This window comes from Triturus cristatus, chromosome 3_1 (assembly GCF_964204655.1).
Source record: "Triturus cristatus chromosome 3_1, aTriCri1.1, whole genome shotgun sequence".
In the NCBI taxonomy this organism is placed as follows: Eukaryota; Metazoa; Chordata; class Amphibia; order Caudata; family Salamandridae; genus Triturus; species Triturus cristatus.
Window position 1 is genome coordinate 20,557,549 of NC_140583.1, and position 26,726 is coordinate 20,584,274.

General features: G+C 48.9%; 1 protein-coding gene across 3 annotated transcripts in view; it reads right to left on the bottom strand.

Annotated features, from left to right (window-relative positions):
• CSTPP1 (centriolar satellite-associated tubulin polyglutamylase complex regulator 1) overlaps positions 1-26,726 on the bottom strand; it is a 572,416-nt gene that overhangs the window by 467,230 nt on the left and 78,460 nt on the right. For 2 of the 3 annotated variants that reach the window (XM_085646636.1, XM_085646637.1), the window contains exon 2: positions 14,194-14,291. In XM_085646636.1, the coding sequence (XP_085502762.1) occupies positions 14,194-14,291 (98 nt within the window). Of the gene's footprint in view, positions 1-14,193; positions 14,297-26,726 lie in introns of all 3 variants that reach the window. The other variant, XM_085646635.1, reaches the window with a different exon arrangement.

The following is a 26,726-nucleotide window of genomic DNA, read 5'->3' on the forward strand; positions in this document are numbered from 1 at the left end:
AAAGACAGCAATATCATCTAGATATGCTGCACTATAGTCTTCCAGGCCTGTAAGGACTTGATTCACCAACCTTTGGAAAGTGGCAGGTGCATTCTTCAAACCAAAGGGCATCACCACAAATTGGTAATACCCACTAGGGTAGAAAATGCTGTCTGTGGCTTTGCATTATCAGCTAGTCTGATCTGCCAGTAGCCAGCTGTCAAGTCAAATGTGCTCAAAAACGTGGCTGAGGCCAAAGTATCTTTGTGTGAGGTTTGGGCACTAAGACCACTGGACTAGCCCAAGGGCTATCTGAGGGTTCAATGACTCCCAGTTCCAACATCTTCTGGACTTCAGCCCTGATACAGTCCCTGGCATGATCAGGTTGCCTGTAAATCTTATGTTTAACAGGCAGACTGTCCCCAGTGTCCAGGCAGTCTGACTTGGAGTCAGTGAGAACATATGTCTAAATTGGCTGAGAACTTTTCTGCAGTCAGTTTGTTGCTAGACAGTGAGGCTGCCTGCCAAGGCTACACCATCTACTGATCCATCATCAGGGGTTTGAGAGAGCAGGTCAGGGAGTGGGTCACTCTCTTCCTCCTGTTCCTCATCAGTTGCCATGAGCAAGCCCATGTCAGCCCTGTCGACATATGGCTTGAGCCTGTTGACATGGAGCACCCTATGGGGGCTCCTGGGAGTTCCTAGGTCCACCAGGTAGGTAACCTCTCCCTTCTGCTCAAGTATTGTATGGGGGTAACTCCACTTGTCTAGGAGGGCTGCTGGGGCCACAAGCTCCAAAACCCATACTTTCTGCCCTGGCTGGTAAACAGTCAGCACAGTTTTTTGGTCATGCCAGGCCTTTTGTAATTCATGGCTAGCCTCAAGGTTTTTAGTTGCCTTCTTCATGTACTCAGCCAAGCGGAGACCAAGTACATAGTCCACAATATCCTGTTTAGGGGGTTTGAGAGGTAACTCCCATCCCTCTTTCATCAGACACAATGGACCCCTAACTGGATGGCCAAACAGAAGCTCAAATGGGCTGTAACCAACCCCCTTCTGTGGAACCTCCCTGTAGGCAAATAGAAGGCAGGGCAAAATTAAGTCCCATCTACGCCTAAGCTTTTCTGGGAGACCTTTAATCATGCCCTTTAGGGTTTTGTTGAACCTTTCAACTAACAAATTGCATTGTGGGTGATGAGGGGTGATACATTTGTAATTTACTCCACACTCCTTCCACATTGCTGTTAAGTACCTAGACATGAAGTTTGCATCCCTGTCTGATACTATATCCTTAGGGAAACCCACTCTGGAAAAGATTCCAAGTAGGGCCCTTCCCACCACAGGAGCTGTAGTGGTCCTAAGGGGAATGGCTTCTGGGTACCTAGTGGCATGATCCATCACCACCAGTATAAATCTGTGCCCAGATGCTGTCTGAGGATCCATGGGACCAACTATGTCAATCCCGATCCTCTCAAAGGGAACCCTCACCACAGGTAGTGGTATTAGGGGGGTCTTTGTTGTACCACCTGCCTTACCACTGGCTTGACAGGTGACCCAGGAGCGACAAAGCTCCTTGATGTCTTCAGACATGTGGGGTCAATGAAAAAAGAGGGACAATTCGGTCCCAAGTTTTGTTTTGGCCCAGGTGTCCTGCTAAGGGGATATCAAGGGCTAGTGTCAATAGGAAGCCCCTGAACTTAAGAGGTATAACCAAACTCCTGGAGGCACCAGGCTTGGGGTCTCTACCCTCTGAGTACAGGAGTCCATCATCTCAATATATCTTATGGGTTCCACTAGCATTCCCAGCAGCCTCATCAGCAGCTTGCTTTCTGAGGGGTTCAAGAGAAGGGCAGCTCAGCTGCTCCTGGCCCAGATCTGCCCAGGAAGGGCTCTCTGTCCCCAAGAACTCAACCTGGTCAGGTCCAAGCTCCTCTGGGACAGTTCCTTCTTCAGGCTTGAGATCATCTCCCTCAAGAGACGGATCTGCTTCCTGAGCCAGGGGAGAAGACACTGCCTTACCCCTGCTGCTCCTTTTTTTGGGATGTGCCTGGTCCATTCTTCCAGGATCCAGGGCCTGTTCTGTTTTTGACATTTTTGATTGTGACCTGGTCACAGCAAACACATGTGCAGGGATTCCCAACATTTCTGCATGAGTCCTGAGCTCCACTTCAGCCCAAGCTGAAGTTTCTAAATCATTGCCAAGCAAGCATTCCAAAGGGAGGTCTGCACTTACCACAGCCTTCTTAAGGCCAGTTACCCCTCCCCAGGATAAATTAGCAACTGCCAAGGAATGGTCTGTCCTGACATTGCTAGCATTGGTCACTTGCTACATTTCATCAAGTATGATCTACTCAGGAGCCACAAGATCTTTTGTCACCATTGTGACACCTGCTCATGTGGTTCCTGAATTCCAAAGCCTCTTTTCCATTGATTAAAGGCTGCTGTCTGTATTTGCCCAGATTACTGGGACTCACAAAGGAGGACATATCCATGCCTCAATCACAGATCTGTATAGTACAGCCTGAGTTGGAACTCTGACTAGGCCAGAGTCCACCTCAGAACCCAGGGTTAACCCTACTACACCCTTATTCTGAGTACCACCACTTGGAGCAAAACTAGGGGGAACAGTTGCCTTAGGGGCAATGGTGGCTGGAGTTGAGTCTTTGGACTTGGTACAATCTGGACTTGGTACAATCACTTGTCCAATGAGGTTTCTGTTTACAGATTTTACACCATGGTTTCTTTTGGCCTTTTCCTTTATTAGATTGGGACTCCCCACCAGATGCAGATTTTTTGGAGCCCTTGAGAAGACTTCTGGTCTTTACCCTTGTCCCCACCCTTGTCAGAGTTTTTGGAATCCTGCTTCACCACTTTGGTTCTGAACCTTCTGCCTCACCCTGGTTCTGACCCATTTGTCTGCCTTCTGACACAATTCTTGGGGAGAGGTCAGATATGAGTCCACCAGGTACTGATGCAACAGCTAATTTTGACAATTATTGAGGATCTGCTCCCTCATAATCAAATTGTATAATCCTTTAAAATCACACACTTTACTGCCAAGTAACCAGCCCTCCAGAGCCTTAGTAGCACAATCTACAACGTCAACCCAGTCTTGAGTCTGTGCCTTTTGTACCTGAACTTCAACCTGCACTGTTCAGTGGTTAGGCCAAACCCATCTATTAATTCACTCTTCAAGACTGTGTAATTGTCAGCATCCTCTTCTCTAACAGTAAGAAGCTTGTCTCTACCTTTGTCTGCAAAGGAGAGCCACAAGATTGCTGCCAACTGCTCCCGAGGGACCCTCTGTACTTTACAAGCCCTTTCCAGTGCAGTCATCCATTTGTGGATGTCATCCCCACTCTGGTAGGGAGGGACAATCTTGTTCAGGTTCCTATAGTCATGAGTATGCTCTCTACCTCTAGGGACAATGTGGCTGCCACCATGGGGCTCTAGCCCCCATCTATGTGAAGCTTTCTGGAGCTCCAGGGATTCCCTGTCCAACGCTAACTGGTCTCTCTTGATCCTAAGCTTAGCTTCCTCAAACTGGATCAGTCTGCATTTTCTCTCATAAGAGGACTCCCTCCTCTGGGGGAAAATGGTCCTATGAGAGACAGAGGTCCCTCCAGATGCACTAGAATCATTAGACTCCATTGAAGGAGATCTTGATCTTCTTGGCACACCACCAACCCTTCCAGGTGGGGTATAGAGAGGGCAACTGAGGCCTTCTTCCTCACCTTCAGGATGGATTGAATTTTCCAGGTCAGAATCATCTTGATCCTTCTGGTCAGCATCAGAGTCCTGGTCATAGGTGTAGCCACCTCTTGGCCTTTCCTCTTCTGTTGGCCCACCTATCTTGGCTACCTCATCAGACCCTGGAGTCTTCCTAAAGTCATCTGCAAGCAACATCTTTGTGAGATGTTCTGCTGTTGGGCTTTTCCATGTCTTCAATTTCCTTGAGGAACAGATTGTCCTCAACTCTTGGTATGTCATATGATCATACTTAGAGGGGAGAGACCCACTGGGTTCTGTCCTTGAAGACATGACTAGTGTGGTGTGGTGTATGCACCTACCTACTCTAGTGAGGCCTACTAAACACTCTTGAGTTGTAGAAAGGGTGTGCTAAGCATTTGACACAAGCTCAGTAGAACTTACTGCATTCTAAACTTGATTTATATGTACCTATAGTGGTTTTCAGTTAGTCACTCAAAGAGATTATCTGGTCAAGCAATAGCAAGCTTGAATCCAACCGGTGCACACCAATGTGAGAAGTTGGCCTGGCATATGCTGTCCATTACTTATAGTGGGCACCTTGCACAAGTCCAAACAACCTTTATTGATGATAGGTTTAAAGACAACCTTTATTGAAAGCTATCCTAGTGGTAGCTATGGAAAGCAGCCTTCAGGCTAAGTCTTTAAGGAGTGTAAAGCAGCTTGGTTTACCAGATTATAACCTCTTGAATTACTAAATGAAAGGAGAACTACACAAGGTATATATATATATATATATATATATATATATATATATATATATATATATATAAAATATATGTATTTATTTCTAAACACTCTCTACTAACCTCTTTATGAAGTTAGAGAGCAAGGCACACAATAATGCAGTTCTAAAACGACAGTAAATAGCACAATATACAATGGGCCCTAGGGACGGACCAAACCATATATTAAGAAAGTGGTATAAGAACCACGACTTGACTAGACAAAGAGCCTAGAGCACATAGAATCGCTGGGATCCCAAGGAACAACCCAAGGTAGTGACACAGGAGACCAACGCCAGGAGCTGCTGTAAAGCTGATGCTTCTGCAAATGGTCACGGTGTCCAGGGGTTCGGGTTGCACGGTCTCCACGAGGGATATGGGCCTCAGACTTGCTGTGGGCGCTGATTGACCTCTAAGAGCACGGAAACCCACCTCCTGTGTTGCAAAATTATTCGGAGTCCGGCGGGAGCTTCGGAGATGCAAACCGGACATATGCGTCTTTGGTGCCTGCCTTGCAGGGGAGTAACTCCTTTACTCCAAGGGAGATTCTTAAGTCATCTAGTTCAATGTAGATCGTTGAAGTTCCAAGATTCAGTATCAGAGTTTCGTCCAGGTGTAATCTAAAGTCCTGTAGTCAGGGGTTCCTTCTTTATACCCAAGGAAGGGGTTGGACATACTCTGGGGACCCACCTATGGGAGGGTCCGGAAAGAGGGGTGGCTACACCCATTTCCTTTGTCCAGTTTCGTGCCAGAGCAGGGGCGGGTAGCCCCTGTAACCGGTTTGAATAGGACTATGCACAGGGACACCAAATGTGCCCCCAGTGCTGAACTTCAAAGCACTCTTGGAGTGCACCCAGCCCCAATACACTAAAGCCTGTCTGGGAGGCGGTGACACCTCCCTGTGATAGGAAACCTATTGTCCAGGCCTCCCCTGCCAGAGTTTCGTCCAGCAGCAGGAGGGCAGACTCGTGTCTGTGGCTGGCAGCATCCATTTTGTGATGCCAGGGCTCTGTTAGCTGGTATCGGGTATACCGGTGCTGTCATGTCTCTTCCTCTAGAAGGGTGGGATCATACTCTTACACCAGTTACTGGTGTGGGGGTATGATTCCAAGGTGTTTGACACTAAACACGACATGTTTCCGTGCAGCCATCCCAAAGTTAGCATTAACCTTTTGGTTATAATGCACTTGAGTATATGGTTTGGCTGCATCACAAACAACCCCGGTATAAAGGTTCCGAATGCTGCAGAGGAGTTCTGCTCATGCATGGGCACCCTCTCGCATAAAACCCAGCACCCTGCCTTCAGGATTAGTAAGCCCTGCCATAGGGGTGACTGATAGGTTTATATGTGCAGTGATATGGAGAGATATAGTGAACCTATATCTCAGTAAGGGGTGCATACACCACCTTACCCAGGCTGCAGTAGCAGTCCTGTGGTGTCATTTTGGAGTGCTTCCCAGGGGTGGCATAATACATGCTGCAGTCCCTGGTATGCCTCTGGGGTACCTATGCCCTGGGTACATAGTATACCATATACTAGGGACTTATAAGGGCACCTCAGAATCCAATCTGCTGTGTACCTAAGGTATTAGGAATCAATATAGAGAGGAAGCAGCTAGGCTGGGGTCCTGGATAGCAGGATCCAAGCCAGACTAAAGTCGAAAAACAGTGAAACATCAGCAACAGTGGGGGTAGCCATAAGAAGCAGATCCTACTCTCCTGCATTCCTTACATACTGTATAACTTGATAAGTCCCTCCACTTCATTTTTTAGGACTTGTGCCCAGGACATAAGTATAGCATCAGACAGAATGGCAAACGTATCGCCCCTGTGCAGCACTCTGAAGCAAGACGGACATGATCAACGTTCAACAAAAACCACAAGTATCCAAGACCACCCAAAACCACCTCAGTCATATAGTGTCAGGAGGCTACGATACACAAAGCAGTCTCAAGGCAGAGGCACAGGTATTAATAGTGCGGCAGGTGCAGTGCCACAGGGCGTAATATGCCCAGTGCACCCAAACTATAGTCGCTTTTAGGTCTTGTGTGCCAAAAGGCATGTGCTGTCGCTTGCAGGAGATATTGTTTTCTCCAAGGGGTTTGGCGCCCACCCGTGCTTATCATTAACTTGCTCAGTTGTCACTATTATTTGCTGTCTCATAATTGGACAGCCCATGCCAGTTTCACTTCCTCTTCTTTCGTGTGGAGCATGGACTGAGTACTGATTGCTTCATCTTTATCGGTATCCTTCCACTGGTTAAACCATGATTGAGGAACAATTTTTCTTTTTTCTGTCTTCTTCCCATGATGTTGCTACTTCTTTTTTTGTTTCTTCTTCACGTTGTATTGTTTCTCATTATCAGTGTTACTTCTTGCCTCCCCCTCATTGTCCATTTTGCTCCCTCTCTCAAACCACCCACCCTCCATTCATGTTTTTCTTCCCTCCCTCCCCCACCCTCCTGTTGTTTGTGTTGCTTATTCCCGGCCGCCGGCCGCCCTCCCGTTGTCCATGTTTCTTCTTCCCTCCCATATCTTCCTGTTGTCCCTGTTGCTTACTCCCTCCCCCCCTCCCTTTGTCCCTGTTGCTTACTCCCTCCCAACCCTCACCCTCCCGTTAACCCTGTTGCTTACTACCTCCCACCATCCACGCAACTGTTGTCTGGGTTGACCCCCACCCATCATAAGAAAAAAAGAAAGCGATATGATGCGGCCAGCGCTAGCCACGTCACAGTTCTTCATTTCCATCCCGTTGTTCTTGTTGCCCTACCACCCTCCCTCCCGTTGTTCTTGTTGCCACTACAACCCTCCCTCCCATTGTCGTGTTGCCCCTACCACTCTCCCTCTTGTTGTCCCTTTTGCCCACTCGGCCCCCGCCCTAAGAAAAAAAAGCGCTATGTTGCAGCCAGATCTGGCCCTGTCATAGCATTTTTTTCTAACTTTTAGCCATGCTGCACGGCAGCCACAATGCGTCAGAACATGGCTAAAAGACGGTGGCAGTGCCAATACCTCTCACTCTCACATAGGCGAGACCTGTTAGCGTTGCCAATACTTGTTGACTACCAAGCGAGGGGTTGAGGGTCGCACTTTCGTTGCTAGCTTTGGGCCCCGTGGCACCAGTACTACAACAATGTGTGTGGGATACTGCTGATACGAAGTACAGAAACCAGACGTGGTGGGGAAGGGAGGTTGTAGCAAGTAATGGGGTGGCTGCATCACAGAAGGCTGCATAGACACATCTTTGCACTATACATATTTAAGTTACATTGTACATATATACAACTTTAACCAACAAGGAATGACGTTGTTGTGAGAATCACAGCAATTGTGAAGTGCCAGCGCCAAACTTGAATCTATGGACTGAGGATTTCCAGGTAAAGAATCAAGTCTGCATTTCCTCTTACTCACTCAGTACTCCCCCACACATGGCTCGAACTCCACCACACACGGCTTAGAACTCCATCACACACAGATCGTTACTCCATCACCCAGGGCTCAGTACTCCATCACACAGGGCTCAGTCCTCCACCACACACGGCACAGTACTCCACCACACATGGCTCAGTACTCCACCACACACGGCTCGAACTCCACCACACACGGCTTAGAACTCCATCACACACAGATCGTTACTCCATCACCCAGGGCTCAGTACTCCACCACACACGGCTTAGAACTCCATCACACACGGCTTAGAACTCCATCACACACAGATCGTTACTCCATCACCCAGGGCTCAGTACTCCATCACACAGGGCTCAGTCCTCCACCACACACGGCACAGTACTCCACCACACACGGCACAGTACTCCACCACACATGGCTCAGTACTCCACCACACACGGCTCAGAACTCCACCACATGACTCACTACTCCATAACACACATATCGTTACTCCAACACACAGGGCTCTGTCCTCCACCACACAGGGCTCAGTCCTCTGCCACACAGGGCTCAGCACTCCACCATACACAGCTCAGTACTCCACCACACACGGCTCAGTAATCCACCATAACACGCGGCTCAGTGCTCAACAACACACTGCTCAGTACTTCATAACACACAGCTCAGTACTCCACCACACACGGGTCAGTACTCCACCACACATGGCTCACTGCTTCACCACACACAGATCAGCACTCCACAACACACGGCTCAGTACTCCACCACATACGGCTCAGTACTCCACCACACATGGCTCACTGCTTCACCACACACAGATCAGCACTCCACCACACACGGCTCAGTACTCCACCACATGCGGCTCAGTACTTCACCACACGCGGCTCAGTACTTCACCACACGCGGCTCAGTACTTCACCACACGCGGCTCAGTACTCCACTACACGCGGCTCAGTACTCCACCACACATGGCTCAGTACTCCACCACACGGCTCAGTATTCCACCACACACAGTTCAGTAGTCCATCACACACGGCTCAGCATTCCACAACACACGGATCAGCAATCCACCACACACGGATCAGTATTCCACCACACACAGATCAATACTCTGCCACACATGGCTCAGTACTCCACCACACAAGGCCCAGCATTTTACCACACATGGATCAGTATTCCACCACTCACAGTTCAGTACTCCACTACATATGGTTCGGTACTCCATCACACATGGCTCAGTATTCCACCACAGATGGCTCAGTATTCTTCCACACATGGCTCCATACTCTGCCACATACGGCTCAGTACTTCACCACACATGGCTCAGTACTCCACCACACATGGCTCAGTACTCCACCACACATGGCTCAGTACTCCACCACACACAGCTCAGTACTCCACCACACACAGATCAGTATTCCACCACTCACGGCTCAGTGCTTCACCACATATGGTTCGGTAGCCCATCACACACGGCTTGGCATTCCACAACACATGGCTCAGAATTTCACCACACGTGGATCAGCATTCCACCACATACGGATCACGGCTCAGTGCTCCATCACATATGGCTCAGTACTCCACCCCACATGGCTCAGTACTTCACCACACACGGCTCAGTACTTCACCACACACGGCTCAGTACTTCACCACACACAGCTCAGCATTCCACCACACACAGACTAGTATTCCACCACACACAGATCAGTATTCCATCACTCACGGCTCAGTGCTCCACCACACACAGTTCGGTAGTCCATCACAAACAGCTCGGCATTCCACAACGCCCTGCATTCCACAACACACGGCTCAGCATTCCACCACACACGGATCAGTATTCCACCACAGTTTGGCTCAGTATTCTGCCACACGCGGCTCAGTACTTCACCACACATGGCTCAGTACTTCACCACACACGGCTCAGTACTTTACCACACACGTATCAGTATTCCACCATACACGGATCAGTTATCCACCACAGTTTGGCTCAGTATTCTGCCACACATGGCTCCATACTCTGCCACACACAGTTCAGTACGTCACCACACACGGCTAAGTACTTTATCACGCAAGGCTCAGTGCTCCACCACACATGGCTCAGTACTTTATCATGCAAGGCTCAGTGCTCCACCACACATGGCTCAGTACTTTATCACGCTAGGCTCAGTGCTCCACCACACACAGCTCAGTACTTTATCACGCTAGGCTCAGTGCTCCACCACACATGGCTCAGTACTTTATCACGCAAGGCTCAGTGCTCCACCACACATGGCTCAGTACTTTATCACGCAAGGCTCAGTGCTCCACCACACTTGGCTCAGTACTTTATCACGCAAGGCTCAGTGCTCCACTACACATGGCTCAGTACTTTATCACGCAAGGCTCAGTGCTCCACCACACATGGATCAGTACGTTATCACGCTAGGCTCAGTGCTCCACCACACACAGCTCAGCATTCCAAAACACACAGATCAGTATTCCATCACTCACGGCTCAGTGCTCCACCACACATGGCTCAGCACTTTATCACGCTAGGCTCAGTGCTCCACTACACATGGCTCAGTACTTTATCACGCAAGGCTCAGTGCTCCACCACACATGGCTCAGTACTTTATCACGCTAGGCTCAGTGCTCCACCACACACGGCTCAGTACTTTATCACGCTAGGCTCAGTGCTCCACCACACACAGCTCAGTACTTTATCACGCTAGGCTCAGTGCTCCACCACACATGGCTCAGTACTTTATCACGCAAGGCTCAGTGCTCCACCACACATGGCTCAGTACTTTATCACGCAAGGCTCAGTGCTCCACTACACATGGCTCAGTACTTTATCACGCAAGGCTCAGTGCTCCACCACACATGGCTCAGTACTTTATCACGCTAGGCTCAGTGCTCCACCACACACAGCTCAGCATTCCAAAACACACAGATCAGTATTCCATCACTCACGGCTCAGTGCTCCACCACACAATGCTCAGCACTTTATCACGCTAGGCTCAGTGCTCCACTACACATGGCTCAGTACTTTATCACGCAAGGCTCAGTGCTCCACTACACATGGCTCAGTACTTTATCACGCAAGGCTCAGTGCTCCACCACACATGGCTCAGTACTTTATCACGCTAGGCTCAGTGCTCCACTACACATGGCTCAGTACTTTATCACGCTAGGCTCAGTGCTCCACTACACATGGCTCAGTACTTTATCACGCAAGGCTCAGTGCTCCACCACACATGGCTCAGTACTTTATCACGCTAGGCTCAGTGCTCCACCACACACAGCTCAGTACTTTATCACGCTAGGCTCAGTGCTCCACCACACATGGCTCGGAACTTTATCACGCAAGGCTCAGTGCTCCACCACACATGGCTCAGTACTTTATCACGCAAGGCTCAGTGCTCCACCACACATGGCTCAGTACTTTATCACGCAAGGCTCAGTGCTCCACCACACATGGCTCAGCACTTTATCACGCTAGGCTCAGTGCTCCACTACACATGGCTCAGTACTTTATCACGCTAGGCTCAGTGCTCCACTACACATGGCTCAGTACTTTATCACGCTAGGCTCAGTGCTCCACCACACACAGCTCAGTACTTTATCACGCAAGGCTCAGTGCTCCACCACACATGGCTCAGCACTTTATCACGCTAGGCTCAGTGCTCCACTACACATGGCTCAGTACTTTATCACGCAAGGCTCAGTGCTCCACCACACATGACTCAGTACTTTATCACGCTAGGCTCAGTGCTCCACCACACACGGCCCAGTACTTTATCACGCTAGGCTCAGTCCTCCACCACACACAGCTCAGTACTTTATCACGCTAGGCTCAGTGCTCCACCACACATGGCTCAGTACTCCACCACACATGGCTCAGTACTCCACCACACATGGCTCAGTACTTTATCACGCAAGGCTCAGTACTCCACCACACATGGCTCAGTACTCCACCACACATGGCTCAGTACTCCACCACACATGGCTCAGTACTTTATCACGCAAGGCTCAGTGCTCCACCACACATGGCTCAGTACTTTATCACGCAAGGCTCAGTGCTCCACCACACACGGCTCAGTACTTTATCACGCTAGGCTCAGTGCTCCACCACACATGGCTCAGCACTTTATCACGCTAGGCTCAGTGCTCCACTACACACGGCTCAGTACTTTATCACGCTAGGCTCAGTGCTCCACTACACATGGCTCAGTACTTTATCACGCTAGGCTCAGTGCTCCACCACACACAGCTCAGTACTTTATCACGCAAGGCTCAGTGCTCCACCACACATGGCTCAGCACTTTATCACGCTAGGCTCAGTGCTCCACTACACATGGCTCAGTACTTTATCACGCAAGGCTCAGTGCTCCACCACACATGACTCAGTACTTTATCACGCTAGGCTCAGTGCTCCACCACACACGGCCCAGTATTTTATCACGCTAGGCTCAGTGCTCCACCACACACAGCTCAGTACTTTATCACGCTAGGCTCAGTGCTCCACCACACATGGCTCAGTACTCCACCACACATGGCTCAGTACTCCACCACACATGGCTCAGTACTTTATCACGCAAGGCTCAGTACTCCACCACACATGGCTCAGTACTCCACCACACATGGCTCAGTACTCCACCACACATGGCTCAGTACTTTATCACGCAAGGCTCAGTGCTCCACCACACATGGCTCAGTACTTTATCACGCAAGGCTCAGTGCTCCACCACACACGGCTCAGTACTTTATCACGCTAGGCTCAGTGCTCCACCACACACGGCTCAGCATTCCAAAACACACAGATCAGTATTCCATCACTTACGGCTCAGTGCTCCACCACACATGGCTCAGCACTTCACCACACAGGTTCAGTACTCCACCACACAGGGCCCAGTACTTCATTACACACAGCTCTGTACTCACTCATTAATTTGTACTCATTCACTTGATCACTAACCTGCCCGCTCACGTACAATGTGTACTGACTCATCATACAAGTTAACTCACTGCATTCGGCAGATGACAACCTCATTTCCCCTCTATTTACATGCCTCAAAAAAGAACAGAGTTAAATGGGGTCACCCGCTTCTCAATCCTATATCACCCCACGAAAATGTGCTCATGCTCCTTTCACTTTAATGGAATCACCCTCTTCCCCATCACACTTCACGCACACGCTTGAGTCAAGAGGGAGACCGGTATGGTCGGTACTCACTAATCACCCTCTTCTACGTCACACTTCACGCACACGCTTGAGTTAAGAGGGAGACCGGTACAGTTAGTACTCACTAATCACCCTCTTCTACGTCATACATCACGCACGTGCTTGAGTCAAGAGGGAGACCGGTATGGTCGGTACTCACTAATCACCCTCTTCTACGCCATATGTCACGCATGTGCTTGAGTCAAGAGGGAGACAGGTATGGTCGGTACTCACTAATCACCCTCTTCTACATCACGCTTCACACACACGCTTGAGTCAAGAGGGAGACCGGTACGATCAGTACTCACTAATCACCCTCTTCTACGTCATACATCACACACGTGCTTGAGTCAAGAGGGAGACCGGTACAGTTAGTACTCACTAATCACCCTCTTCTACGTCATACATCACGCACGTGCTTGAGTCAAGAGGGAGACCGGTACAGTTAGTACTCACTAATCACCATCTATTACGTCATACGTCAAGCACGTGCTTGAGTCAAGCGGGAGACAGGTATGGTCGGTACTCACTAATCGCCGTCTTCTACGCCATATGTCACGCATGTGCTTGAGTCAAGAGGGAGACAGGTATGGTCGGTACTCACTAATCACCCTCTTCTACGTCACGCTTCTCACACACGCTTGAGTCAAGAGAGAGATGGTTGGTACTCACTAATCACCCTCTTCTACGTCATACGTCACGCACGTGCTTGAGTCAAGAAGGAGACAGGTATGGTCAGTACTCACTAATCACCCTCTTCTACGTCACACTTCACGCACACGCTTGAGTCAAGAGGGAGCCAGGTATGGACGGTACTCACTAAACACCCTCAATTATGTCATACGTCAAGCACATGCTTGAGTCAAGAGGGAGACCTGTATGGTGGGTACTCACTAATCACCCTCTTTTACATCATACGTCACGTACATGCTTGAGTCAAGTGGGTGACAAGGTTGATTGGTACTCACTAATCACCCTCTTCCACGTCAAAAGATCACGCACGTGCTTGAGTCAAGCGGAAGACAGGTATGGTCGGTACTCACTAATCACCGTCTTCCACGTCATAAATCATGCACACGCTTGAGTAAAGAGGGAGACAGGTATGGTCGGTACTTACTAGTCTTGGAAGAACTTGGCGGTGCCGTACTGGCCGGCCTGATCCCCCATCTCCAGCAGCTGGGACACTGCGTCCTCCATGTATGTCAACACGTGGGTCTGCACTGAAAGACATGGAAACACAGGAGGATCACGTGTGTGACACGGACCGTTCATTACATCCTCACCCACTTCCTCGTCCCAGGCCTTACGAACATGAGCAACGCCCTCCTAAAACAAACAACCATTGGCAAAGCCAAGAGGTCGGGCTTTGGTGAGCTGGTGCAATGGTAACATTGAACCCCAAAAGCTTTCCGGAATGGAAAGTCGGTGAACCTTAGTGACTTATACTAAAGATGAAGCATCCCAGTTTGTGTTGAAAGGTAGTTTGTTGCAGCTTCAAAGACACACAGCTCTCCGTCATCCTGTCCATCGCCGACTGCCCCAGTGTCTTTGCAACACCTAGAGCATAGAAGCCGAGGCCTCATTCCTACCACATAACTATTGTCTCCTTTAAGCACTACATATACCTTCCTCCTTTAAATAAAACAAAAATATAAAATTAAACAGTAATATAAAAGCTCAACAACTGGCCCATAAAAAACAATGTAATGGACAAAAGAACGTGAAACCTTTGACACTGGTAACCGTATTACAAACAAGGAGCTCTTTATACATAAAATAAACATATTGGAACATTCTTGAAACATGAATTGCCTGGCTCCATTGATTTGCAATAACAATCTTGGAGCTTCTTCGGAAGATGAATGACCTGGCCATGTTTACTTCCCTTCACCTGGACACCCTCATGAATATCACGCATCTCATTATATTCACTCCTGGACGTGGTGAACCCCATTCCCTCCCCATTCACCCCCTCATCTCCCAGAGCCATCCTCCAGCCATTTATATCTTTAGCTTGAACTCGCTCGTCATCATCACCCTTACATCCAGACGTTCTACTGACATACCATGTATTGCCATCTCTTTGCTCTGCTGAATTACAATATACTTGAAATACATTCTTTGGCTCAGGAACCAATCACCTTTCTTCACTCTGCCTCGTCTTGACGCAAACCCCCTCCTCCAGCCTCCAATCACCTTCCTTTACATGGGATCTTCCATCACTGGCTTTCCATAGATCCCTCCTGTATGGCTAATGTCTTTCGCACCTCACCAGGTGACCGTTCAGTCTGTCTCGTCCGACATCCAAGATGGGTTGGTTTTGGTAAACGGTTTCCTGCCTCTCATAATAACAAAGCGACTAAAGCCGGTGACGACCCTTGGAGCCCGCCTATACCACCACAACATTTTAAAAACGTCTGTTTCCCAACTGGCTTTACTTGCCATGGCTAGTTGAATGACCTCCGTAATCACTTTAAGGAACCTCATTTGACGTTGTTTTTAGCATTACTCCATTCCTCTTCAAAAACAAGCATTTTCAATGCAAAAGGTCTTGCATTTGCGAGAGTTTAAGCTATTGGCATTGTAAATGACAATGCCTTTTATTTATCTGTTTTGATAATTAACACATAAATAAAAGGCATTGTCATGTACAATGCCGATAGATCAGACTCTTGTAAATGCGAGACCTATTTCATTTCAAAGAAGCAGTCGCCATGAGTGAAAGCACACATGACGTGATGAATATTGCGGGAAAGCATGTCCTGCCTGCAGTAGGAGAAAGTAATTAAAGAAAATAGTGCATACATTAAAGAAGACGCACTATGTAACAACCGAAGTAAAAGGCCCTGTCCTCATGGAAGGTTACAAAAGAAGACAAGGCGTAACTAAGGAAGGACTAATAAGCCGATTAACGAATCAGAAACCAGCATTTACGAAGGACATTGACATAAGCCAATTAAAAATATGGGCGGAGAGTGGGCGGTGCTTCAAGTCCCTACCTGAATATAGCATGCCTTGAAGCAGCGCATGCGCTGCCCAGACTCGGCCTAAGGATTGTAAACTGGGGTCCATTATCATTAATTACCACTTTGGGTGACATTCTCTTACGAAACCGTACCCAGAAATGTCACAAGCACATCGGCATCAACATATTCCTCAGATCCCATCTCCACCCAGGTTGAAAACAAGGTCAATCATTACAGTTATATTCGAGTTTCTCCGCTGGTTGCTAGGAATTGGTCCCATAAGGAAAAGACCATGTTCCATTTATTATTATTGTTACTATGATTACATTTTTATTTAGTGCAAAATGTTACCTAACAAGGCAACCCGATGATTAGCTATCAGAAGCCAAACCAGGCATGTGTAAGTACCTGAAGGTAGTAAAGCCAAGTTTCAAGGCTTTCCTGAAAGCATATATTTACCGCTGGTGGTGCCTGGTGCGACAATGTTTGTTTGTGCCCCTCAATAATCACCTCCGCCACGGATTCCCTCACTAACACCCTATAACCGCGCCCCCTCAAGTCTCCATAACAACTCTCTCTCAGATGCATTTAATTCGTTTTATAGCGCCACTCATATCAGTGTAGGGTGTCAGAGCAATTTACATCACACACACTACACAGAGACAATCAATCACAGGTGTGTAAATCAGTGTATAGGAAATGTTACGTAAGACAGAGGACTACAAGGTGTAGGAGTCACATGTCACCATACTGGTAGACAGGATAGTTTAGGAGTGCTTGGTCTAGAGAAGCACAAATTCAGAATTTAAAATTTAACACCATGGCTCTTGTTAATAAAATGATTTGATTTATAAGCAAATTAACACTTTTTTGCAACATTAGGATAATGAAAGACGGGGATCTCTTTGATGACAGTTACCAGCTCACTGTTCTACATTAGGATTTTAAGTTATAAACTGCCAGTAACAAAAGGATCTCTGTGACAAAAGCAGTAACCCTCTGACCTATTTACATTATATGCACTTTGAGATCTGCATGGGTACGTGCATTGCAGCAGGCACATTAACCATCTGCGCTACCTTTCCATGAGTCAAAACTTCCACTAGACAAAACTCCGATCTCTCTCCAGGAAGAACATACATCACCGGAGGGATCTTCACATTTTTATTGTTGCTTGAAAATAGCTGGAGGCAAGGAACGGGGCAGCAGGTGCTTTTAACACCACAGGACTTATAAAAACAGGGCCCCCACCCGAAATCAACGCCCGGGGGAAGGGCACCAGTCACACTGCTCTAGAGCCAGCCCTGGATATTGATGATGGAGTGAGTGAGCTTGTCAGGATGCCTGCACAGAGAAGGCTCTGCCACCCATCCACGCTTTCTTACATTTGGGAACCTTCAGAAAGTTGGTGTCAGCCGAGTGTAGAGATCTAGGTGGAATGTTTGTAGAGACCTAGGTGGAATGTTTGTAGAGACCTAGGTGAAATGTTTGTAGAGACCTAGGTGGAATGTTTGTAGAGACCTAGGTGGAAAGTTTGTAGAGACCTAGGCGGAATGTTTGCAGAGACCTAGGTGGAATGTTTGTAGAGACCTAGGCGGAATGTTTGTAGAGACCTAGGTGGAATGTTTGTAGAGGCCTAAGTGGAATGTTTCTAGAGAGTTAGGCGGAATGTTTGTAGAGACCTAGGCGGAATGTTTGTAGAGAGTTAGGCGGAATGTTTGTAGAGACCTAGGTGGAATATTTGTAGAGACCTAGGCGGAATTTTTTTGTAGAGACCTAGGCGGAATGTTTGTAGAGGCCTAAGTGGAATGTTTCTAGAGAGTTAGGCGGAATGTTTGTAGAGACCTAGGCGGAATGTTTGTAGAGGCCTAAGTGGAATGTTTCTAGAGAGTTAGGCGGAATGTTTGTAGAGACCTAGGCGGAATGTTTGTAGAGGCCTAGGTGGAATGTTTGTAGAGACCTAGGCGGAATGTTTGTAGAGGCCTAGGCGGAATGTTTGTAGAGGCCTAAGTGGAATGTTTCTAGAGAGTTAGGTGGAATGTTTGTAGAGCCCTAGGTGGAATGTTTGTAGAGAGTTAGGCGGAATGTTTGTAGAGACCTAGGTGGAATATTTGTAGAGACCTAGGCGGAATGTTTGTAGAGACCTAGGTGGAATGTTTGTAGAGGCCTAAGTGGAATGTTTCTAGAGAGTTAGGCGGAATGTTTGTAGAGACCTAGGCGGAATGTTTGTAGAGGCCTAAGTGGAATGTTTCTAGAGAGTTAGGCGGAATGTTTGTAGAGACCTAGGTGGAATGTTTGTAGAGGCCTAAGTGGAATGTTTCTAGAGAGTTAGGCGGAATGTTTGTAGAGACCTAGGCGGAATGTTTGTAGAGACCTAGGTGGAATGTTTGTAGAGACCTAGGTGGAATGTTTGTAGAGGCCTAAGTGGAATGTTTCTAGAGAGTTAGGCGGAATGTTTGTAGAGGCCTAGGCGGAATGTTTGTAGAGACCTAGGTGGAATGTTTGTAGAGGCCTAAGTGGAATGTTTCTAGAGAGTTAGGCGGAATGTTTGTAGAGACCTAGGTGGAATGTTTGTAGAGAGTTAGGCGGAATGTTTGTAGAGACCAAGGCGGAATGTTGGTAGAGGCCTAAGTGGAATGTTTGTAGAGACCTAGGCGGAATGTTTGTAGAGGCCTAGGTGGAATGTTTGTAGAGACCTAGGTGGAATGTTTGTAGAGGCCTAAGTGGAATGTTTCTAGAGAGTTAGGCGGAATGTTTGTAGAGACCTAGGCGGAATGTTTGTAGAGGCCTAAGTGGAATGTTTCTAGAGAGTTAGGCGGAATGTTTGTAGAGACCTAGGTGGAATGTTTGTAGAGACCTAGGTGGAATGTTTGTAGAGAGTTAGGCGGAATGTTTGTAGAGACCTAGGCGGAATGTTTGTAGAGACCTAGGCGGAATGTTTGTAGAGGCCTAGGTGGAATGTTTGTAGAGAGTTAGGCGGAATGTTTGTAGAGACCTAGGTGGAATGTTTGTAGAGACCTAGATGGAAAGTTAGTAGATACCTAGGCGGAATGTTTGCAGAGACCTAGGCGGAATGTTTGTAGAGGCCTAGGTGGAATGTTTGTAGAGACCTAGGTGGAATGTTTGTAGAGGCCTAAGTGGAATGTTTCTAGAGAGTTAGGCGGAATGTTTGTAGAGACCTAGGCGGAATGTTTGTAGAGGCCTAAGTGGAATGTTTCTAGAGAGTTAGGCGGAATGTTTGTAGAGACCTAGGTGGAATGTTTGTAGAGACCTAGGTGGAATGTTTGTAGAGAGTTAGGCGGAATGTTTGTAGAGACCTAGGCGGAATGTTTGTAGAGACCTAAGTGGAATGTTTGTAGAAGGGGAAAAGGTCCAATATGATGGAAGGCTCTGTGCACAATGCAGAGTGATTTAAACTGAGTGTCCTTGGCTACACAGAGCCAACTCAGGGAATCCAGAGCCACTGAGGTGCAAGAGTGACTGGCAGGGAAAGAGTGAGTTCTGCAGCTGCTGCCTGTTTACGATGCAGGAGCTGAAGATAACCTGGAGAACTTAAAAATAAGGTATTACCGTAGTCCAGTCTGCTCAGAATAAAGCCTTGAGGAGGCGCGCGACGGCAGTGACACGAGATGGCCGCTCATTAACTTCCTCCGTAACGTTGAAAATCTTTCTCTGTCAAAGGGACGGCTATCTGGCACTGTGAGGCTCGTTAACCCAGCGAAAGGTATCGGAAGTCCCCGGGAGCGCCGGGTTAGGTTTCTAGACCTTGAAATGGTCTAATTGATCTTTATTTTCAACTTCTTTCCTGCTGCTCCTGGTGCGCTACGTTATGGCGGCCATCTTGTGAGCTTCCAAGCTCGATTTTCTTCTCCTCAGGCATTTTCGTGCTTGCTACGTTTTCCCTCATAAATGGCTACACCAGCTACAGGAACAGAGGATTTTCCTCCAAAATGAAGAGTTTCTCTTTTTTCAGTCCTCACATGTGTTTTCACACGTTTTGAACATTTTGCGTGCAAGACATTTGGGCAGCATAAATATGAACACACACAGTGGGATTCTGACAGAAATATACTGGCATTGTTGATTTTATGTCATTGAATTAGACTCTTTTGCTTGACACTCAACTGGTTCATTTATTAATCCTCTTTTTTGAAGCCATGCAATCTAGAATTTTTTTTTTGTATTTAACAACAGATTTTATTGATTTTCTACAGTACCAAGTGGGCGAAGCCCGACAAGCATCATGCATGTATATGGCAAATTGTAAATACGGTAGGTACTGTAAATTTTCCCCTCAGGAGGTCTGCGGAACATCAGACCAACCCCCCCCCCCCAACACCCCCTCCCGACCACGCACCGTATATCCCATAAAATACAAGACATAGATACAGCAAAGGAATTTCCATCCATATCCATAATAAGCTATCACATTAAACTGGCGAGTCATTTACTAACAGCCGTTCAAGATGGTCCTGGCCTGCTGGCTGCGCAAGGAGAGATAGATCAATGCCTCGATATTCCGCCCACCTGGCCCAGATCTTCCCATGCTTCTGCGGACATCCCATCGCCTTAAACACCGCTATTTCGGCCGACATACTTTTATCTAACGCCTTCTTCCATGTCGCAATACCAGGGGGAGAAGTAGCCTTCCAGTACTGTGCAATATCCCGCTTGGCGAGTGTGAGGCCCAACAACAGGAGATGTCTCATATCTATTCCCTCCAATGTCTTCTGTGCTGTGTAGAAGTGTCAATCTAGGGTCTGCTGGGATGTCCCATACCAACACCCGCCCCATCCAGGACAGTACGCCCAACCAGAAGTGTTGCAGTGCCCCGCAGCTCCAAACCGTATGGAAGAACGACCCATCGGACGAATTACAGCAGAGGCATACGGGGGATGAAATGGCCCTCATCTTCCAGAGGTGGAGGCGGGTGTAGTATACTCTGTGGAGATATTTAAATTGAATCAGTCGGTATCTAGTGGAAACAGCTGAAAACCTGGGGCTAGCCAGCATCTCGGCCCAATCATCATCTGTTAGGGCTGGTAAGTCCGCCTCCCACGCCACCCGGGTCCGATGTATATCAGTCTTGGTGTATGTAGTGAGGGTTTGATAAATTTGACGAATCTTGTGGGCCCCCAGATCTCTCATCAACAATCTACCCTCCAATGGATGAAATTCGGGTAAAGACTTGAGATGTCGTATCAGGGCGGATAGAGCATGGCGGCGCTGTAGATACCTATGGAACTGGGATTTGTGCAGGTTAAAATCCTCCTGTAACCTCTGGAAGGACTTGAGCGTGGGCCCCTGCATTATATCCCCAAGTGTAGAGATTCCTATATCATCCCATCTACGGAACCCAACCAGGGTCGAAACAGGCCAGAGGTGTGATCCCTGCCAAAGGGGTGTTGCGCAGGTCAGCATGCCCCACCAACCCATAGACCTGGTCACTCGCCTCCCTATCTGGACCACAGTCCAGCAGGCCGGGGGGATCGCCTCCAAGGACGAACGACTGTATAAGAGGTGAAGCAGCAGGGTATCCACCATGAAGAGCCTTTCAACAGCATAGACTAGGTCCGCCTGAGAGCTATACCACCAATCATTAATCACCAAGAGCTGCGATGCCCAGTAATACGCCCGAACATCGGCCACCGCAATCCCGCCGCAGTATGTGGATTGAATACACGTCGCAGGAGCCACCCTGACCGCACCCCCTCCCCATAGGAACCGGTTAAGGAGCGCATTCACCTGGAGAAACCACGATGGGGGAAGAGGGTATGGATAATTCTGCAGCCTGTAGAGCAAGCATGGCAGGGACACCATTTTAAAAATGGAGGACTGGCCATATAACGAGAGCGGGAGATGGGACCATACCATTGTTTCATCGCACACTGCAGGAAGCAGGGGAGCCATATTGTGCGACCAAGCTTCATTGGGACCTCGTGTTATGTACACTCCAAGGTATTTGAAGCCCTCATCCACGACGATCAGCTGCAAGGCCCAAGCCTGACGCCTCTGCTCGCCGCATATGGGGAAACAGGATGGATTTGGACGGATTTGCGCACAGTCCTGATGTCTCCCCAAATGTCCACAGAATCTGGAGCACCCATGACCCGGTGGCCCAAGGATCGGATATGAAGAATAGTGCGTCATCAGCGTATAGCGCGATTCTGTCCAAGCACTCCGGCGACCAGTCCAACCCTCGGAAAACCACATCTTGGTGCACCCACGCTGCCAGAGGCTCAAAAGCTAAGGCAAATAAGAGCAGGGAAAGGGGGCACCCCTGTCTCGTTCCCCTGTGAATTGGGAAGGGTGCAGAACAATATCCGGCCACGCGGACCATGGCGGTAAGGTTCGTATATAACAGTTTCACTTAGGCTCGGAAGCGAGGCCCCAGGTTAACTGCCTCTAAAAGTTTAAAAAGGTAGGTCCAGCTCAACAAGTCAAACGCCTTATCAATGTCAGCCAGCAGGACAGCCAAAGGACGGCCCAGACGATTTGCCTCCGCTACAGAGGTATGAGCGCGTCAAATGTTGTGCCTGGTGGAGCGCTGTGGCATAAAACCAGACTGATCTGGGTGGACCAGATCCTGAATGCACGTGTGGAGGCGGTCAGCCAGGACCTTCCCTAGCAATTTAGGCTCGAAATTCAGCAGAGATATGGGGCGATATGAACCCAGGTCTTCAGGAGGGCAACCCGGCTTGAGGAAGACGACGTGGCGCCAGTCTGTTGGAAGAATACCCTGTTCTAAGCCTGTGTGCAGTGCTTTAAGCAGGTGGGGGCTGAGGGTCCCCATATATGGACGCAAGAAATCGCACGGAAACCCATTTGGTCCAGGCACACGTCCCGGGTGCGTATTGGATAATGCCGCCTGCAGCTCGTCTAGGGAGATGGGCTTGCCTAGGGCATCCCGCTGCTCGTCCGAGAGGCGTCGAGGGGGAATGTCTGAGAAGAAGTCATCTATGAGGGGTCTGGCGATTACTTCGCGTTCAGCGTACAGCGCTGCATAAAAGTTGGCAAAGGTCTGAACAAACGCCTCAGGGGAGGCACATATATCACCAGCCGGGGACCTCAACAGTGGAAACTGCGTCGGGATTCTCTAGCATGGCACAACCTGTGGAGCATCTGGCTGGACTTGTTGCCCCATTGATAGATTCTATATTGGGTCGCCAGCCAGGCCTCTTTAGCGCTATCCGTGAGCAACTGGTGTATTTGCTGCTGAACATGTAGTAAATTACAGAGGGCTCCGGTGTCGGAGCCCTCCACCATCAGGGACAGTAAAGCGACCTGTCTGTCTTCCAGGTCCTGTATCTGTGCCAGACGGAGCCTTTTTTCCCCTGTGCGATAACTTATATCAGCCCCTCGGATTGTGGGCTTGAGGGCCTCCCATAGGAGGATCGGGGACAGGGAAGAGCCAACATCGAAACTAAAATAATCGGCAATCGCCCGATGAGCATTGCCTGATACCCAGCATCTCTGAGTAACCAGGGAGACATGCACCATCTATATGGGGTACGGAGAGTCTGCAGGTGAAGCTTGATTAGTACCGGTGAATGATCGGAAAGACCCCGGGGCAGGATGGAGCTGTGTAGATAACTGTGGGGGAGGAACAAATAGTCCAGGCATTAAAGTGTGGGATGGACGTATGATGCATACATAAACACGGTGGCTAAGGGATGAAAAAGTGTCTGCCCAGCCCAGTGTGTGTGTCAGTATGTTCAGTTTGGACCTGGGAGGGGGGACATCAAGTGGTCTAGCCTGCCACCTATCCGAGGGACCCATTATTTCATTCCAATCACCACCCAGAATCATCAGGCCACCCGGGAGCTCCCCCTATAGTTGTGTCACTTTATCGATGAAAGTCTGGCCTAGCGGTGGAGGGGCATAGATGCTCCCTCCTGTAATCTGTTCCCCGGCTATAGTACCAGAGATGACCGTGAAATGGCCCCCGGGGTCCAACCAATGTCGTGTTACTTGGAATGGAACTCTACGGTGGATAAGTACTGTCATACCCCGCGCCCTCCTCGTGAAGCCAGAGTGGTACACCGTGGCGAACCCATAGCGGGAGAGGCATGGGGCTTTATTGCCCAGAAGATGCGTCTCCTATAGTAGCAAAATGTCGGCTGAGTATAGCTTTGCCAAATAAAGCACCAACCCCCGTTTGTCCTTATTCAATAAGCCCCGTACATTCCAGGAAAAAATGTTGAGTTCCCCCAGTGGAGGATCACCTGCTGTATGAGTCATGACCGGAACTCAAAGTGTAGTGTGAAAGACGATGTGGAGATGATGGGGCATAGTGATGCGTGCGTGGTGCATAAACAATCAAACAAATAACAAACACCCCCCAAACCCCTCCCCCAGAGCCCTAATGTTGGACCCGGCCTCGTTGCGTGGCCCATCCAGACCCGTAGCGACACCAGACTAACCTCTACACCCCACACTACACTGACTAGCATAGCCTACCCGACCCAGAACCCGGGGTTACCCCCGTCCTCCCCTCCATCTTCCCGACACTGGGCACCCTTCCCCTTCCATCAGCCTCGCGGCCTCCAGTGACCCGGCCCAGCACCCCAGATGGCCGCCCTCGACCCAAGCGCAACCCCGGCCTAGTCGCGCCATGCCGGCTGGGGGGAGAGAGAGCTCCTGGTGAGCAGGAGAGGGAGGAGTGGTTTCATTCACACCTGGCCTCCTCTCAAGAGATGGTTTTGATCGGCCCTCCGGCCACCCTGAGGGCTGGCTCCACGCCTGCTGCGTATCTGGGATCCTTCCCGACCCCGCTTTGAAAGGATCAAAGGGCCGCGTGGCAGGAACCCCCAACAAGCGACCCCCAGGCGCTAAGACCCCTGCCCGTGAGGGCTCCGGACATCAAAGAAGAGTCACCCTATAACAAGGGGCGCTCTGGGACCACCGGCAGTTGAATCCTGGAATAAAACGAGCCCTGCTGACGTGGTCGCGGCTGAAGAACATCCTCCCAAAATCCGACGGAACTCTTGGAACCTTGGTGAGCCCTGCAGACAGCGTCGCGGCTCCCCCTGGCAGAGACGGACTTCTGCCTAAAACCATCCGAGCCCTGCTGACGTGGTCGCGGCTCACCTTGCACCCTAGAGAACTCTGAGCCCTGCTGAGTGACTCGCGGCTCCTGGAAGATTGTCCGACCTCCGACACCCGGACTCGAGTCCTGCAGATTTGGACACCCTCAAGAGACATTCCGGTCCGGCTGGGCCCCAAGGATCGTCTCATATCCCCCGGCTCGAGGATTGAGAGCCGTGCACCGGATACGCTCCCGCATTGACCCAGATCCTAAGACTGTCCCGCTACCCCTACCCCAACAGAGACTTTGTGAGCCATTGCTCTACTTGTACATACGCCTCTGCGGATCATAAAGATCCTGATATTTCTAGATAAAGCCTACGTACTCCAGAATCTACGGTGTGGTGTCTCTGTGTTGCCTGGTGCTAAATCAGCGTGTACGATCCTAGGTACGAGACCCAGCCCTGAGGGGTTCTCCGGCCAGTGCTCGGCTATTTCTCCCGGAGGGGTGGGGCGCAGGGTGGTCAGGTACATATTCTGTCCTTCCCTGAGGCTAGCCCTTCTAACACTGGTGGCAGCGATGGGATCTGAGCCCACAATCTAACAACGGAAGATCGCTACCACTGGTCTGAACACCAAGGAAGACATGCAACAAGCCCTGAAAGCCTGGGTGGAGTCCGGAGCCTCCCTTCCACGACTGGACGAAGTCGGTGAGGAGACAGAGCGGCCGGATGAGCTCAGGAACTTCCCGAGAACAAGCAATAAGCCCCAGGCACAAAGCACCGCAGCGGGTGGGGGCTGGTCCCCGGAAGACGTCACAGACAGGGAAAGGGACCAAAGTCATGAACTAGAAATGGCCAAACTGAAACAAGCATTTGCAATGCAATAGGTCTCGTATTTACACGAGTTTAAGCTATTGGCATTGTAAATGACAATGCCTTTTATTTAGGTTTTAAAAACAAAAATAAAAGGCATTGTCATTTGCAATGTCAATATCTCAAACTCGCGTAAATGCGAGACCTATTGCATTGCAAATGCTTGTTATAGGGAGTGTCCAAAATTCGCATTATTTGCATATGCATAAGTACGTGAAATATTTGAAATGTTAGACGAAATTACACAGAATTATATAAAACTAGCATTTGGCAGTATACTTGAGCGCAAGATGTGTTAGTGCAGAGGACACGTTTGAGCTGAAAAAAAATCTCCTGGAAAGAAGCAGCCACTCGTGTTCTGGTCGTCTGCATGCTGCCTTTGAGCACGTGCATAAATACGCAGCATGGTGAAATAATTTAATTTCTGGAATTTTGTGCTACTATCGTACCGCAAAATTGCGCCTCGTAACAGCATTTTAACCGGGCCTAATATATACCACAACAGAGTAAATAATAATTAGTATTTTTTATTAATAATTAGATCAATAAAACAACAACTAAAATATGATTTTCATGATATCGTAATCCCACAGTAAAGCATAACTTTGAGTTGAGTCGTCCAGCAAGGTTTGTCGCTGTTCGATAAAGAGAAACATGGATTGAGTTTACGAGTATAATTGGTCTTTGACATGAGATGTGCACATTCTCATTACAACACACAGCTAAATGAAATTGTAAACAGTCCAAATGCAGAGGGAAATAAGGACTCCATGCTTTGCAAT